Raw genomic sequence first — 14,186 nt, 5'->3', positions numbered from 1 at the left:
CGGGTGATCTGGCAGGCCATTCAATAGCTCCCCGCCTCCCTATCCAACGATCTGGAAAAACTTCGTCCAAGTAATTTCGGACTTCAGCATTATAGTGAGGTGGTGCGCCATCTTGCTGAAACCAAATGTTCTCTTTGACAACATTTTCTTCGTCTTCCGGAGGAAACTCATGGGCAATGGCAGGTACTATCGACTCTCGCAGTAACTCCAGATAACGGTTTCCGTTTAGATTTCCTTCGATCACGAATGGCCCTATTAATTTGGTCCCGACAATGCCTGCCCAAACATTGACTTTTTGGGGATTTTGAGTATGGCATTCTTGAGCCCAATGAGGATTTTCAGGAGACCAATACCTATAGTTTTGTCTGTTCACGTGACCATGAAGACTAAATGAAGCCTCATCTGAAAATACAATTCTATTTTTGAACATTGGATCCAAAGTACACCGTTGCATCATGAGTTCACAGAATTCAATCCTGCGGTCAAAATCGTCCTCGTTCAATTCATGTATTAACTGAACCTTAAAAGGATGAAACTTCTCGGCTTTAAGGGCTTTGTGGACCGACATGTGACTTATCCCAAAGTCATTTCCAATCCTACATGTCGATGTGTGATGATTTTCTTCAACGCTAAGAAGTATATTCAGTCTAGTTTCTTCAGTGAGTACAGATTTTGGCCTACCACTTCTTGGTTTACTTGCAACATCCCCCGTTTCAGCAAACTTATTACATATCTTAGATACTGTAGCTTGATTAATTTGGCGATCAGGGTACAAGTCGTTAAAAATATCACACGCTTCAAGTTGAGTCCGTTTTTTATCTCCATAGCCAACAATGACAAGTATTTCTATCTTCTGTTTTGTTGTTAACAACGCCATGTAAAAATAATAAAAGATGTACTTACGACTACTCCAAAGAAACTACCTAAACAGACTGAAGGGGAATAAGGAAAAACTGATAAGATTGTTACCTGATTAGCCTGTAGTCTTATGAAAGAGGATAGGAATTCCAAGTGAGTGCAACGTCCAAACCTGGAATCTCAATTATCAGATTTATTTACTAAGTGATAAGAGCTACATAAGTTTGTTTATTGCAGTTCGTCCTATTGTCCAAGTTTTTCTGATATAAACTATCAAATCTATTATAACTTTATTTTTGGTAAAAAAAAAAATAAAAATGTGTTTCAGACGTAATTTACTTGTTCAACCCTAAGCACATTTTAAGCCGCCATATTGGACAGGGTGCTTAAAAAACATTTTTAGACACATTGTTAAATTGGTCTCTCAAATACCTTTAAAATGAGAGGTCACAAGATGGGGGTTGTCATTTGAAAATTTTTAGTTGCCCCCCCCCCCTTACCATTAGGGGATTTTTTCAAATAAATAAAAAGGTGCCTAATTTTGGCTCAGTCCCACGAGTGGATAAGTTCTATCTATTAATGGCAAAAAAGATAAAATTGTGTTCCAAACCCCACCCGTTTAACCCCAAGCACATTTAAAGCCGCCATCTTGGACAGGATGCAAAAAAAATTTTTTCAGACACATCGTTAAATTTGTCTTCCAAATACCTTGAAAATGAGTGGTCACAAGATGGGGGTTGTCATTTGAAAATTTTTAGTTACCCCCCACCCCCACCTTACCCTTAAGGGGATTTTTTTTTCAAAATTATGAAAAAGTGTCAAACATTTGTTCTTACTCAGTCCCGCAAATTAATTCCTTCTATCTACAAAGAGTAAAAAAGATAAGAAATGACCTAATTACTCCTAATTTACCCATTGAACCCTAAGTACATTTTAAACCGCCATCTTGGATAGGGTGCAAAAAAAAATTTTTTAGACACATCTTTGGATTTGTCTTCCAATGACCTTTAAAATGAGGGGTCACAAGATGGGGGTTGTCATTTGAAAATTTTTAGTTACCCCCCACCCCCCCTTGCCCTTAGGGGAATTTTTATTTTCAAAATTTGTAAAAAGTGCCTAACATTTGTTATTAATCATTCCCGCAAATTGATTTCTTCTATCTACTATAGAAAAAAAGATAAAAAATGTGTGCCAGACTTAATTTACACCCTGTATATTATCAATGTTGGTAGCCATAAACTCAATAATAGTAAAGAATGGATTGTCTAGAAGCCATTGATACAACTAATATTCCAAAAAGGTGTGTTACCACAAAACGTTGCCCCCTGGTGGGTTTTAAATTAAATTAATTTAATTTATGTTGAACCTGTGAAGACATCAATCACACAGAGCCTGAGTACAGTGGAAGATTTGATGGTAGATGTGTAGTGTAGGCCAGTGTAATTAAATTACCCCAAAGATCCGTATATGGACCGTGAGAGATCTGTCAACTGTCCTCCCCCAATCACCTTGTTGATCTTATTACTAACACTTCTTATAAGCTAATCTTCTTTAAGTTTACCAATGATATGACACTCAAAATTTGAGAAAGAAAAATACACTGTTTGCTGAATGTTGATAGTATATTCTTGAACATTGACAGATTTTAATTAGATATTTGTATAACCTTTGTTGATGTTTAGATAGGTAAAAAATGCAAAGCCAAATCAAATTGAATATGTAATAATATGATCGGTTAAGCCGTTACTCTTTAAAGTGTGCCATTCTTGAAAAAATGATATATTAGGATGAAACTGCAGGAGAATAAAAGATGGTATTTGGAAAATAACCCCGCAGCAGCAAACCTGCAGACTAAGCGAATTTTTGGCTGGAAATCCACTCGATTATTTTTGTTAAATTGTCAAATTAATTTCCTATTTAAATATTATTAATTTTAATGAGTACTTAATTTTGCTGCTACAGGGAAGAAAATAGGGGGTTTTTAATTGAAATATTGATAGCTTAGTATGAAGCAAAAAAAATTTCATTAAAATATGTCCATAGACTAGCAAGCTACAACAGTTTATTTATTCTCCATAGAAAATAACATAGTAGGCTAATTTTAAATAAACACTTTTACTAAATTATTTGTTTTTTTGAGCTCTACAAAATGGTTTGGAAAAAAATTGTAAAATCTTATTTTTACCGGGTGAAAAATGGCAATTTTACCTCATACAACCCCCCATAAACCCCTGTTCCCATAGTCAAATCATCCTGGAACTCGTTCGATTTAGGTTGGTCTACATGTTTATACCAAATTTCATTAAAACGGATAATTTTTGCTCAAGTTATCGTGCTAATGGACACATATATAAATATATATATAAATTTGAACGGATGGTGTTTTTGGTCTCTGGGGACATCAAAACAAAAAAGTAAATCGGTCCCGGGTCCAGGTCTTAGCATGAGACCTACGGTAATAGCTTATTCCCTATATGGGAAGTATTGTAACAATATTACAAATCAGACAGCAATGGATGATGCAAATAAAATTTATACATTTGTGGTCAGAGAAACTCTATATTTCCAAGGGGAGGATATGTTTGTGATATTTTATTTATCAATCCTATCTACCTCACTAATGAGCAATGTCCAGAGAAAAATAGAGAAAGAATAATGATTATTGAGATCACCAGACTCCCTAAATATACTTTTTGTACAGGCGGCCGGTTGTATGTTATTGCAACAGGGACTTGTTTGCCAGTGGACTATATTACAGTACCACTGCAATGTACAGTACAAATCGGGCTGATTGACTTCTGAGTCGGATCTTTGGTTGACTGTCTGTTTAAATTTAAAGTTTGATTCTAATGGGAGTCTATACTTGTGATCTTTAAAGTTCCCTCCTAACCTTCGACCATGAACAATGTAACGTTTGTCTCTGAATCTCTCCTCTAAAATCACAATCAACGACTCACACTGGATCTGTTCTTATTTGATTGACCAACAAAACAATAAAAGATATTTAATGTAGCCTAATACAATAAATTTAAGCTGTGACATATACAAAAAAAATTGACCTTTAACATAGAATCGAAATTGATCTTTTAACACAGCTATAGATTGATTTCAATTTAATTGGATTTGTAAATTCAATTTACTAGATATTTTAAACTTCTCAGAATACATACAACAAACTTAACAATTTCTACAATATCATGAACTTAATAAATAATGTACAGATATTGTTGTTTTGAGAACATGTGGTATTAAACCTTACGGACCAACTAGAACTGGATATGCGAAATAGACATGTACAAGAAATGTGAAGTAATGGGAGATTGGCAAAACTAAATTACATCTTAAACGCAGACAATATGAAACATTTACTTACGTTTACAGGTCCACCACACAAAACATTCACACCATGGACGATTTTAATATTTACTCTACTTGGAGGATTTGTCAAAACCAGTTGATTTTCCGACAACGGTTCGTTACGATATTAGGTTGATCAAAATTTCCCAATTTTTCGGAGCCTTTATTTGTTTTAAAATTTGACAATTGCTGTCTGATGGGTGCACGTGCAATTTATCCCGATAGGGGTTTACCGAGCTGCGAATGAGTTTTTTTATGAAAACCAGAACTTCGTCGACACAACTCAACGTCCGACCTCCAAGTGGTAATTGCACGCTTCTCTTTTTTGCATTCAAACGTTTATCTATGTATCCCTCCGAGTTCATCGTAATTGGACATTGATGTCCGCAGTTTTTGGCGCGGATTTCGAGTGTTTCAATTCAAAATCGGCACAATCCGCAGTAATCCGCACATCCTGATAATTAGACCAATTCGTAAATTACAAGGCAAAAATGTGATTCAGATTCCACTATAAACTGTAGGTCTCTCAGCTGCCATTGGCGCTGTATGGGCTATTAATTAACAGCTGTGTCTATGGAATATGTCGGCCTTATTCACTAACAAGACTACAAGATCGCGCCACTTATTTTACACTCATCTCCCATTCATACTTGGCTTAAAATACCTACCTTCTTATGGTCGCCATTTCAATTAAAAGTATTAAGGTATTCAGGGCAATACCTCTCTTGCACCTGCAATTACATTTGAATGTCTTGGGATTCATTTATATACTTCAAAACACTGAACAAAGTAATACTTAAACATTCTGATCAGGTCACTAGTAAATTCCTCCTGAAGCAGCAAACCTGCAGACTAAGCAAATTTCAATTTGATTAGATTTTTGCTCAAATATTTCCATAAACAAATCATAGTTATTCCCCATTCAAATAACGTATGTACCAGATTTGAAAATTAAGCATTTCCATGTTTTAAGGGTAAAAAGTTTCCAAAGGCAATTTTTGAAAATCAACCCTTACAATATCCTATGATCCGAATTTGATGATTCGCGAACTCATTAAAGTTTATCTCACATTACTCTTTCAAGCCAAATATTTCACAAAAACAGGACCAGTATTACTCGAGTTATTGTGTTCACAAAATTATATATGTATAAATATGTTAACCAAGTATTTTCAACCTCTGGGGACATCAAAATGAAAAAAGTAAATCGGTCCCTGATCTAGGTCCTACGGTTCTACCTACGGTAATAGATACTTCCCTATAGGGAAATTTGCTAAAAGTCTCCAAAACATTTTCATGGTACTTACGAGCAGTCATTGATTGTTGGACTTTATTGAACTTAATGTAACCTCATATATATTATATCTCAGTGATTCAGAAAAAACAACATAAACATGAATATTTTTCAGAAGCTGTTCCTTCAATGTACATAAAATATAATATGTATTTAAATACAAGATACAACTTTTGCTGTTTTGTCTCTATCTTTATCACCTCACAGAAAGGTAATTGGAATTCTAAATTGAGGTATGCGAGTCCTAAAAAGACAAAATCCTATCTACACCATCCAGTCATCTAGCCAATGTAACGTTACAGGTTAGAGCACCTGAGGTAGGAAAGGACGTGCAGTATGTGTCTGTGAATGGTTCTCTGGGGCCGGTGAAGAGGAAGGGGAAGGAGAGTGATGTTCCGATGGAACAACGGCTCGAGAACCTCGCACTGAACCAACCAGCTGCTTCACCCTCCTCCCAACAGACAAAGGGCGAGAGCATGGCACATCTGCTGTTACAGGTCAGTGGCTTTATGTCAAGAAAAATAAATTAGCCGGTCACTTTTATATCCAGAAAATATATTGTATCTATAAGCATGCCTAATGTTGTTTACAATATTTTGCTATAGTACCTATGTCAAAAAATTTAACTTTGATCAATTTGTTAAAAGTGATCCTGTTTGTTCGATGTTTCAGGGTCTTCAAAGCAAGGATAAAAATATCCTACAGACTGTACTGTTTGGGAGGGACGAAGCAGTTATTGCCCAGACTGTACAAAGATTGCCTGTACAAGTTATCAGCCCTCTAGTCAAAGAACTGACTGTACTTCTACAAGGGAAAACTTTCACGTTAGTATGCAATTATTTAGTCTTCTTTTAGCAAATTTCCCTATAGGGAAGTAGCTATTACCGTAGGTCTCATGGTAAGACTTAGGCCCGGGACCGATTTACTTTTTCATTTTGATGTCCCCAGAGGCGAAAAACACCATTCGTTCAAATTTTTATATATATATGTGTCCATGAACACAATAACTTGAGTAATTTTTATCCGATTTTGATGAAATTTGGTTTGAAGGTGTAAGGTGGGATAAACTTGAATGAGTTCGCGATCCAGCATGATCGGACCATGGGAGCAGGGTTTTATGGGGCAAAAATTGGTTTTTCTCACTTTTGACCCTCAAAACACAAAATTTCCCAAATTATCTCTAAACCTTCTTAAAGAGCTTAAAAAAACAAACAATTCAGTATATCAAAGTGTTTTTGTAGGGTTATTGGTTACGGAGAAAACTAAAAAAATGGTAAATTTAAAATTCCCATGTTATTCTTATGGAGAATATTGTAAAATGTTGTAGTTTGCTTGTTTATGGATATCTTTTGATCAAACTTGGCAAATATATTCATTTGTACTAAACAATAATTATTTTACTTAAAATACACACGTTATTAGTTTCCTTGTAGCAGCAAACCTAGGTACTCGTTAGACCTAATGTTATTTAAATAGATCAATTGAAAATCAATTCAGCCAAATGGAAATTCGCTTAGACGGCAGGTTTGCTGCAGCGGGGGTATTATTATTTATTGTTGTAAACAATTGTATGTTAATGAACAGAAGAATTTAGAGAAACTTAAACAGCAAGTAAATAGTTAGATTTCTTTGACATATCGATAACTTAAATTACAAGTTGATCTAGTATCAACTATATTTTAACCTTACATTACATTGCATATTAATTATTTTAAAGTAAAATTTTTTCTATTTCGTTAGCACGATACCTCGAGCAAAAATGATTTGATTTTGACGAAATTTGGTATAAACGTGTGAACCTACATTTATACGAACGAGTTCGCGAACCAGCATGATCGTACTATGGCGAGGGTTTATAGGGAGTTTTATGGGGGTAAAAATTGATTTTTCCCATTTTTGACCCTAAAAACACAAAATTTCATAATTTCCCTCCAAACCATTTTAGGGGGCTTAAAAAAAATAATTTTGTATATTGAAACATTGTTGTATGCCCAACGGTTACGGAGATAATTAAAAAAATTGTAAATTGAAAATTCCCATGTTATTCTTATAGAAAATAAATCAACTGTTGTAGTTTGCTTGTTTATGAACATATTTTGACCAAATTTGGAAAATGCATTGAATAAATAATGGTTATGCTTTTTTTTTGTTGTTTTTTTGTTGTTGTTATGGTTGTGAACTTTTATCTTACTACACTATTAAAATTTGAAAAAAAGACTTTTTTATCCTCCCTGTGGCAGCAAACCTAAGTACTCGTTAAAGTAATTATATTTAAATTTTTTAAATGTGATATTTTTAAGGAGACATAGTGTAAATCCAATCAGGCAAATAGAAATTCGCTTAGTCTGCAGGTTTGCTGCAGCAGAGGTATTTTGTATGTAAATAGTGGTTGTCGTCTTTTAGGTTGTTGTAGTTTACTTGTTTATGAATGTATTTTAACCAAATTTGGTTTATTTCATACTAAGCTATCAACACTGCAATAAAAAAAACTCACCTCAATATCTTCCCTGTAGCAGCAAACCTAAGTACTTACTAAAATTAATGTTATTTAAATGGGAAATAAATCTGACAATTGTTAGGGAATACTTTAGTAGGAATCCAGTCAAGTAAATGGAAATTCGCTTAGTCTGCAGGTTTGCTTCGGCGGGGGTATTTTATTTACTTTTTTATCACTTGATTATAATGATCTATGATGATATATATTATAATGAGCGCCGAAAACAGTAATAAAACATGAAATAACATGTTACAGAATGATAGTTTTAATTGCCTTTAATTAATTAATATTTTATGTTTAAAATTAATTTTGAATGCATTTAAGTATAACATCAATTACTTAGGCTAATTCAAGTTAAACATTATTGGTATAGGCCTAATTGATTTAACGTTATTAACTAGTAAAATACATTTTCAACCTTGACCAAACAAACCATAAAATTACAATATAAATGCCCATAATATATAACGGCACAATATTACCCAACTTTTATTTATTTTACTAATTAAAGCGTTTATTTGCCATATTAAATTATAACTATCGCGACACACTTTTCTCGCACTGGACAAAAAAAATATCAAAAGTGCAGTCGCAAACGTTTGCCGTGGATAGTTCAGTCTACAATGGCTGGGTAAAGTTCCAGCGTCTGCGATAAGGTCAGGGAAACCACTATGCCAAAAGCCGGGTCTAACCGGTATAGGACTGGCTCATACACGGGCACTGTGAACTAGTCAAAAACAAGTCACCAAAACAAACGTGCAATAATCACCACCAGGCCTAAACCGATTCTCCACTCTCCTAGGGGGTCGTTGCTGACTACGCAACTCGGGCTTCGTCCTTACTATCCAATAGTTAAGCCCAGAGTGCCTAAAACAAAGTGAGTTACACGACGACTTGCCAATAAAAACCACAACGCGAGTTATCACCAGGCGGGGTCTACTCGGCCACTACAATCCAATACACAACTCTAATGCCCAAGCTTACAATCAGACAGTTCACTCAGTAATAATACAAGTATACTATAGGCAGAGTGACTAAACCTCTAGTAGCTGGTCTCAATAAATACCAAGCCAAACAAGCAAAACTAAATGTCAATTGCACTAGGCTACTATTAAATTATTGAGCTACTTAGTAGCAGAGAAATAAATATTAAATTCGTTCCAAACACTAGATAAATATATTATCTGATAGCCAATACTCCGCTATCCAAGCTACCAAGATAACGTGTTGGATTACTAAACAAGCGGTTCAGGTTAAATTAAAATAATTAAATGATTAATCAATAACAACCCTACTGCTACTACTACTACTACTGCTACTATATCACCGTTATATTACTTAGCTGGGCTTCTGTTAATAGGCTAATAAAATTAGCTACTAGCCTACCGGCCGCCTGCTTCCAACTACGCACGCCAATTTGTGCAACCTAGGTTTGTTGGGCCTCACAGTTATTAGTAAAATAACTAACTCTTGTAAAACGCAAAATAATATCTGATAAAGCCAATAAAATATATTATTTGTGATTTAAAGCTTGCCTAGAACTGTCAGGAATATACTGTAGTATTATTCCTGACACCTGTGAATTCCAACTACAGTCAGGCTTTGACCAGGACGGTTAAAATAAAATCAACCAATTAAATCAGAGATGAATGTTTTAGTATTAACTATCAACTCTTAAATCAAAATGCAAGGAACGTCGTCCACTCACCGCTAGCGGGTCTCAACACCCAACTTAACACCAAAACTGTTCACTGGTATCACCACACTCCGATGTCACTCAAATCACTGGTCGTCTCACTAGACACACGCTAACTGTTTGGGATCCACGACTCCATGTCTGTCCTAGGCTATCCGGTAGTTCAAGGATACCCAAGCTTATCTGAACTGATAAGCCAGGTCAAAGGGCTGTAGCTAGCTTCACCGCCACCGCTTGCCTACCTCAACAATCGGTGCACGGCCAAATAGCGAAAATTTACCCCCCTAGGAAAAATAACTCATTACACTATCAACGCTAGCACAGGCGGCCGCTCGATGCGGCGCTCGCGACAACGTACGGGTCAAAAATACACTGTGACACACTATCGTACATCACTCCGTAAATTGGACCGATCTATTCTTTGATCCTTCGCTATAAAACCGCCTCCAGAGCGCTCGTCTCGCTGCTCAGCCTGATTTCTAGTTCACCGTCTGGATATGTGTACGGACCCCTGATACACTATCGAACACGCTCCCTTCGACCTCCCTTTTCCCTTCTCCCTGCTTGGTTCGGGAAAAAGATTGATAGTGTGTCACCGTCTTTAACCTTTTATTGTGCGTGTCTTTAACAAATTTTGTGCTTATAAGACTATATTAAAATCAACAATATAATAATTATCTAATACAAACAACAATAACAATGACAAACCTAGCCGAACAAAACAAAAACTGACAAAATAACAACAGGTATACTAATAAATAAATAATTTAAAACAACAACAATCAGGGTGTCTAGTAGTCGGGAAAATCGGGAAAGTCGGGAATTAGTATTGAATTTCAAAATGGTCTTGAAAGTCGGGATTTAGTCTTAAATTTGATTTCAAAGTCGGGAATTTTCATGATTTTGCCGCGATCGTCGTCTTGCGTTTACGTAACCGCAAAAGCCAATGATGATGTCTACACGGCCTCGGGAAATGTTCACGATTTTGCCGAGATAGTGGACGACGACGATGACGTTTCCGAAACCACGAAAGACGACTGTGACAGCGGGAGACTACGATGACGTATCCGTAACCGCGGTAGACGACGATGACGTTTCCGTGACCGCGGGAGACGACGATGATATCTGCTCGGCCGCGGGAAATGTTCATGATTTTGTCACGATCGCGGACGACGACGATGACGTTTCCGTGACCGCGGGAGATGACGATGACGTGTCCGTGACCGCGGGAGATGACGATGACGTTTCCGTGACCGCGGGAGATGACGATGATGTCTACACGGCCGCGGGAAATGTTCATGATTTTGCCGTGATCGCGGACGATGACGATAACATTTCCGTGACCGCGGGAGATGACGGTGATGTCTGAACAGCCGCGGGAAATGTTCATGATTTTGCCGCGATCGCGGGTGAGGCCGCGGGAAATGTTCATGATTTTGTCACGATCGCGGACGACGACGATGACGTTTCCGTGACCGCAGGAGATAACGATGACGTTTCCGTGACCGCGGGAGACGACGATGATGTCTACACGGCCGCGGGAAATGTTCATGATTTTGCCGCGATCGCGGACGACGACGATCACGTTTCCGTGACCGCGGTAGATGACGATTATGTTTCCGTGACTGCGGGAGACGACGATGATATCTGCTCGGCCGCGGGAAATGTTCATGATTTTATCGCGATCGCGGGAGATGACGATGACGTTTCCGTGACCGCGGGAGATAAGGATGACGTTTCCGTGACCGCGGGAGACGACGATGACGATTCCGTGACCGCGGGAAATGTTCATGAGTTTGTCGCGATCGCGGACGACGACGATGACGTTTCCGTGACCGCAGGAGATGACGATGACGTTTCCGTGACCGCGGGAGATGACGATGACGTTTCCGTGACCGCGGGAGATGACGATGACGTTTCCGTGACCGCGGGAGATGACGATGACGTTTCCGTGACCGCGGGAGACGACGATGATGTTACACGGCCGCGGGAAATGTTCATGATTTTGCCGCGATTACGGACGATGACGTTTCTGAGACAGCGGGAGACGACGATGATGTCATTGATGTCTACAAGGCCGCGGGAAATGTTCATGATTTTGACGTGATCGCGGACGACGACGATCACGTTTATGTAACCGCTGCAGTCAATGATGATGTCTAAACGTACGGTACGTGGAAGATTTCATGAAAAAAAAATTTGCTAGTTAGAATTTTTTATTGCTGCATTATTTCTTTACTTGAAAACACCACATTATCATAATACTACTTTATGACAAAGACAGGGGTTGGTGTAGAATTATTCAGAAAATTTTGATAAGCTATAACAATTGGTATCGGTATCAAGAATCGAGAATCGATACATTTTGGTATCAACACGCACTAATTGTTGAAAAAACTAGTCTTGAAAAATCTGGAATTAGTCTTGAAAAGTCTGGAATTAGTCTTGAATTTTATAATGGAAATAAACTAGACACCCTGAACAATAAATAAATAATATGAAAACAATGACAACAAACCCACAAGCTAACAACCAATAACAACTGAGAAAGATAAATATGACTAATATATATAAAATCTAGTTGACTAGAGAGCAACGACAAACCTATAGTTAAATGCAAAGACAATACAGTGATTTTTTATTTATTTTTTTTTTTTTACTGTTTTAATCCCATGATGTTTTGATCCCATCTGTTTAGTCTATTATGAAAATACTGCTGTCATATCTAATTGTCTCAATGGAAACAACTTGCAGGAACCAAGTGGCGGCGACGTGGCTCAAGGCTGTGTTAGCGGCGCACGCAGGTCAGCTCTTGGCGGACCCTGAGGCAGTGGCCACGGTGGCACCACTTCTGGGCATGGTAGAGACGAGGCGGGGTGTAGTGGCGCCTCTGAGTAGGCTGCGGGGTCGTCTGGACTTGCTGCTACATCAGGTGTCAGTGGCTGACAGGCACACGACCGCAGCAGAAACACTGCCACTGGTTGTACTACATGACCAAGGTAGCTTTGACCATGAAGTATCTCATATCCATGATTGTAGCCAGTTTTTGATTAAATTAATCACTAACATTGTGTTTGGGGTTGATGTAATTTACTGATTTCTATCTAATACATAAACTTTTGTGTCCCAAGCCTAACTGAAAAGACAACGTCTCTAGACAATCTTTTATTACACATAACTTTTCACAATAATTATCAAAGTATTTAAACACGTTTAGAGGCACAGTTTTGACTACTTTTACTTAGCAAGCAAGCCCAGAAGTGAACTGAACAAATTTTAATTTTGGTTAGTCCAGAAAAACCCCTGAACAACCTAAATAAAGGGGCGAGTTTGTTTGGGGAAAACATTTTTTTTAGCCTGAATGGTTATAAGTAAAGGCTATTTTGCTTCAATATGTTGCAGTCATTTTACATTATTTTAGTTACTGTCATCTTAACCTGTTGAGTGCCGCTGGTAAGATAAAGCGATTTTATTTTTTGAGGTTTGCCAGGCTTACTTTGGTTTACCTGCTAGGAATGCCAGCAATTTCCCCACAGAATTAAGTGTTGAGTAAAAATTCATAAAATATTGATTTAGATTTATTTACATTTGATGTTGTTTTGTAGATTATTACTTTTTCCAAGGTAAAATAGTGATTTGAATAGGCTTTTTATGTGGTAAACTTATATGTGTTAAAAGGGGTGTTGCTTTAATGTAAGAGAGTTTGCTTAAAACCCTGTGTATTTATTTTCAGACTCAACTGAAGAAGGCAGTGACACGTTTGGAAGTGAAGAAGATGAGAACGATTCAGAAGAACGTTGGGACGAGCTGTCCGATGACGAACCTGAAGTTGTAGAGAGCGAAGATGTTGAAATGTCTAGTTAAACTTTATTGTTAAGTTGTGTACAGAAATGTAATTACAATATTTTTTAATCATCAATAGGGTTTATTATTGAGTACAATAAAAACATTTTATTTCTATCTAGTATCTGTTGTTCTTTTTTTGCAGTCAAACTAAATAGTAAATAGATCAATAACTTCTATTGTGGATAGTGAAGAAACCTCTCTGATTACATCTAAATTAGTATTTTGAAAATTAAATTTATATTGTGGGCACTGAAGAAAACTCTTTAAGCTAACGTAGTTGATGATTTATAATAAGCCTCTATTGAGCGGAGTGAAGCGAAGCTCTTATACTGGTCCTGCTTTTGTTTAACAAATACTCCTCCTGAACGGCTGAAACGATCTACACAAATTTTAGCACAACCATAGTAACCAACCTTGGGAAGGTAAATCTTAAATGGTACAAATCGGACCCCCTTTGTAAATTTAAATATAGGGAAATTTAACATGGGCCTTATGGGTTTAATTGGTTGCCATGGCATTATTTGCGAGATAACAATAAAAAGGTAAACACGAGTGGCAACATATGTTTAGTCAACGAATCATCTAAAATAGCACATTACAAATACCGCACAGAGAAAATGCAAGAGAAAAAGCAACTG

General features: G+C 37.1%; 1 protein-coding gene across 1 annotated transcript in view; it reads left to right on the top strand.

Moving 5' to 3' along the window:
* LOC129001466 (WD repeat-containing protein 43) overlaps positions 1-13,667 on the top strand; it is a 49,875-nt gene extending 36,208 nt beyond the window's left edge. Inside the window, exons 7-10 of the mRNA XM_054428763.1 lie at positions 5,812-6,006; positions 6,182-6,333; positions 12,457-12,701; positions 13,436-13,667. Of these exons, the coding sequence (XP_054284738.1) occupies positions 5,812-6,006; positions 6,182-6,333; positions 12,457-12,701; positions 13,436-13,566 (723 nt within the window). The 3' untranslated portion in view covers positions 13,567-13,667. The remainder of the gene's footprint in view (positions 1-5,811; positions 6,007-6,181; positions 6,334-12,456; positions 12,702-13,435) is intronic.
* Positions 13,668-14,186: the final 519 nt, after the last annotated feature.

Source organism: Macrosteles quadrilineatus, unplaced genomic scaffold, assembly GCF_028750875.1.
Source record: "Macrosteles quadrilineatus isolate MER2022 unplaced genomic scaffold, UCM_ALF_1.0 Scaffold_8__2_contigs__length_117827958, whole genome shotgun sequence".
In the NCBI taxonomy this organism is placed as follows: Eukaryota; Metazoa; Arthropoda; class Insecta; order Hemiptera; family Cicadellidae; genus Macrosteles; species Macrosteles quadrilineatus.
Note: the sequence above shows the minus strand (reverse complement) of the source record. Positions and strands in the feature narration are given on the sequence as shown.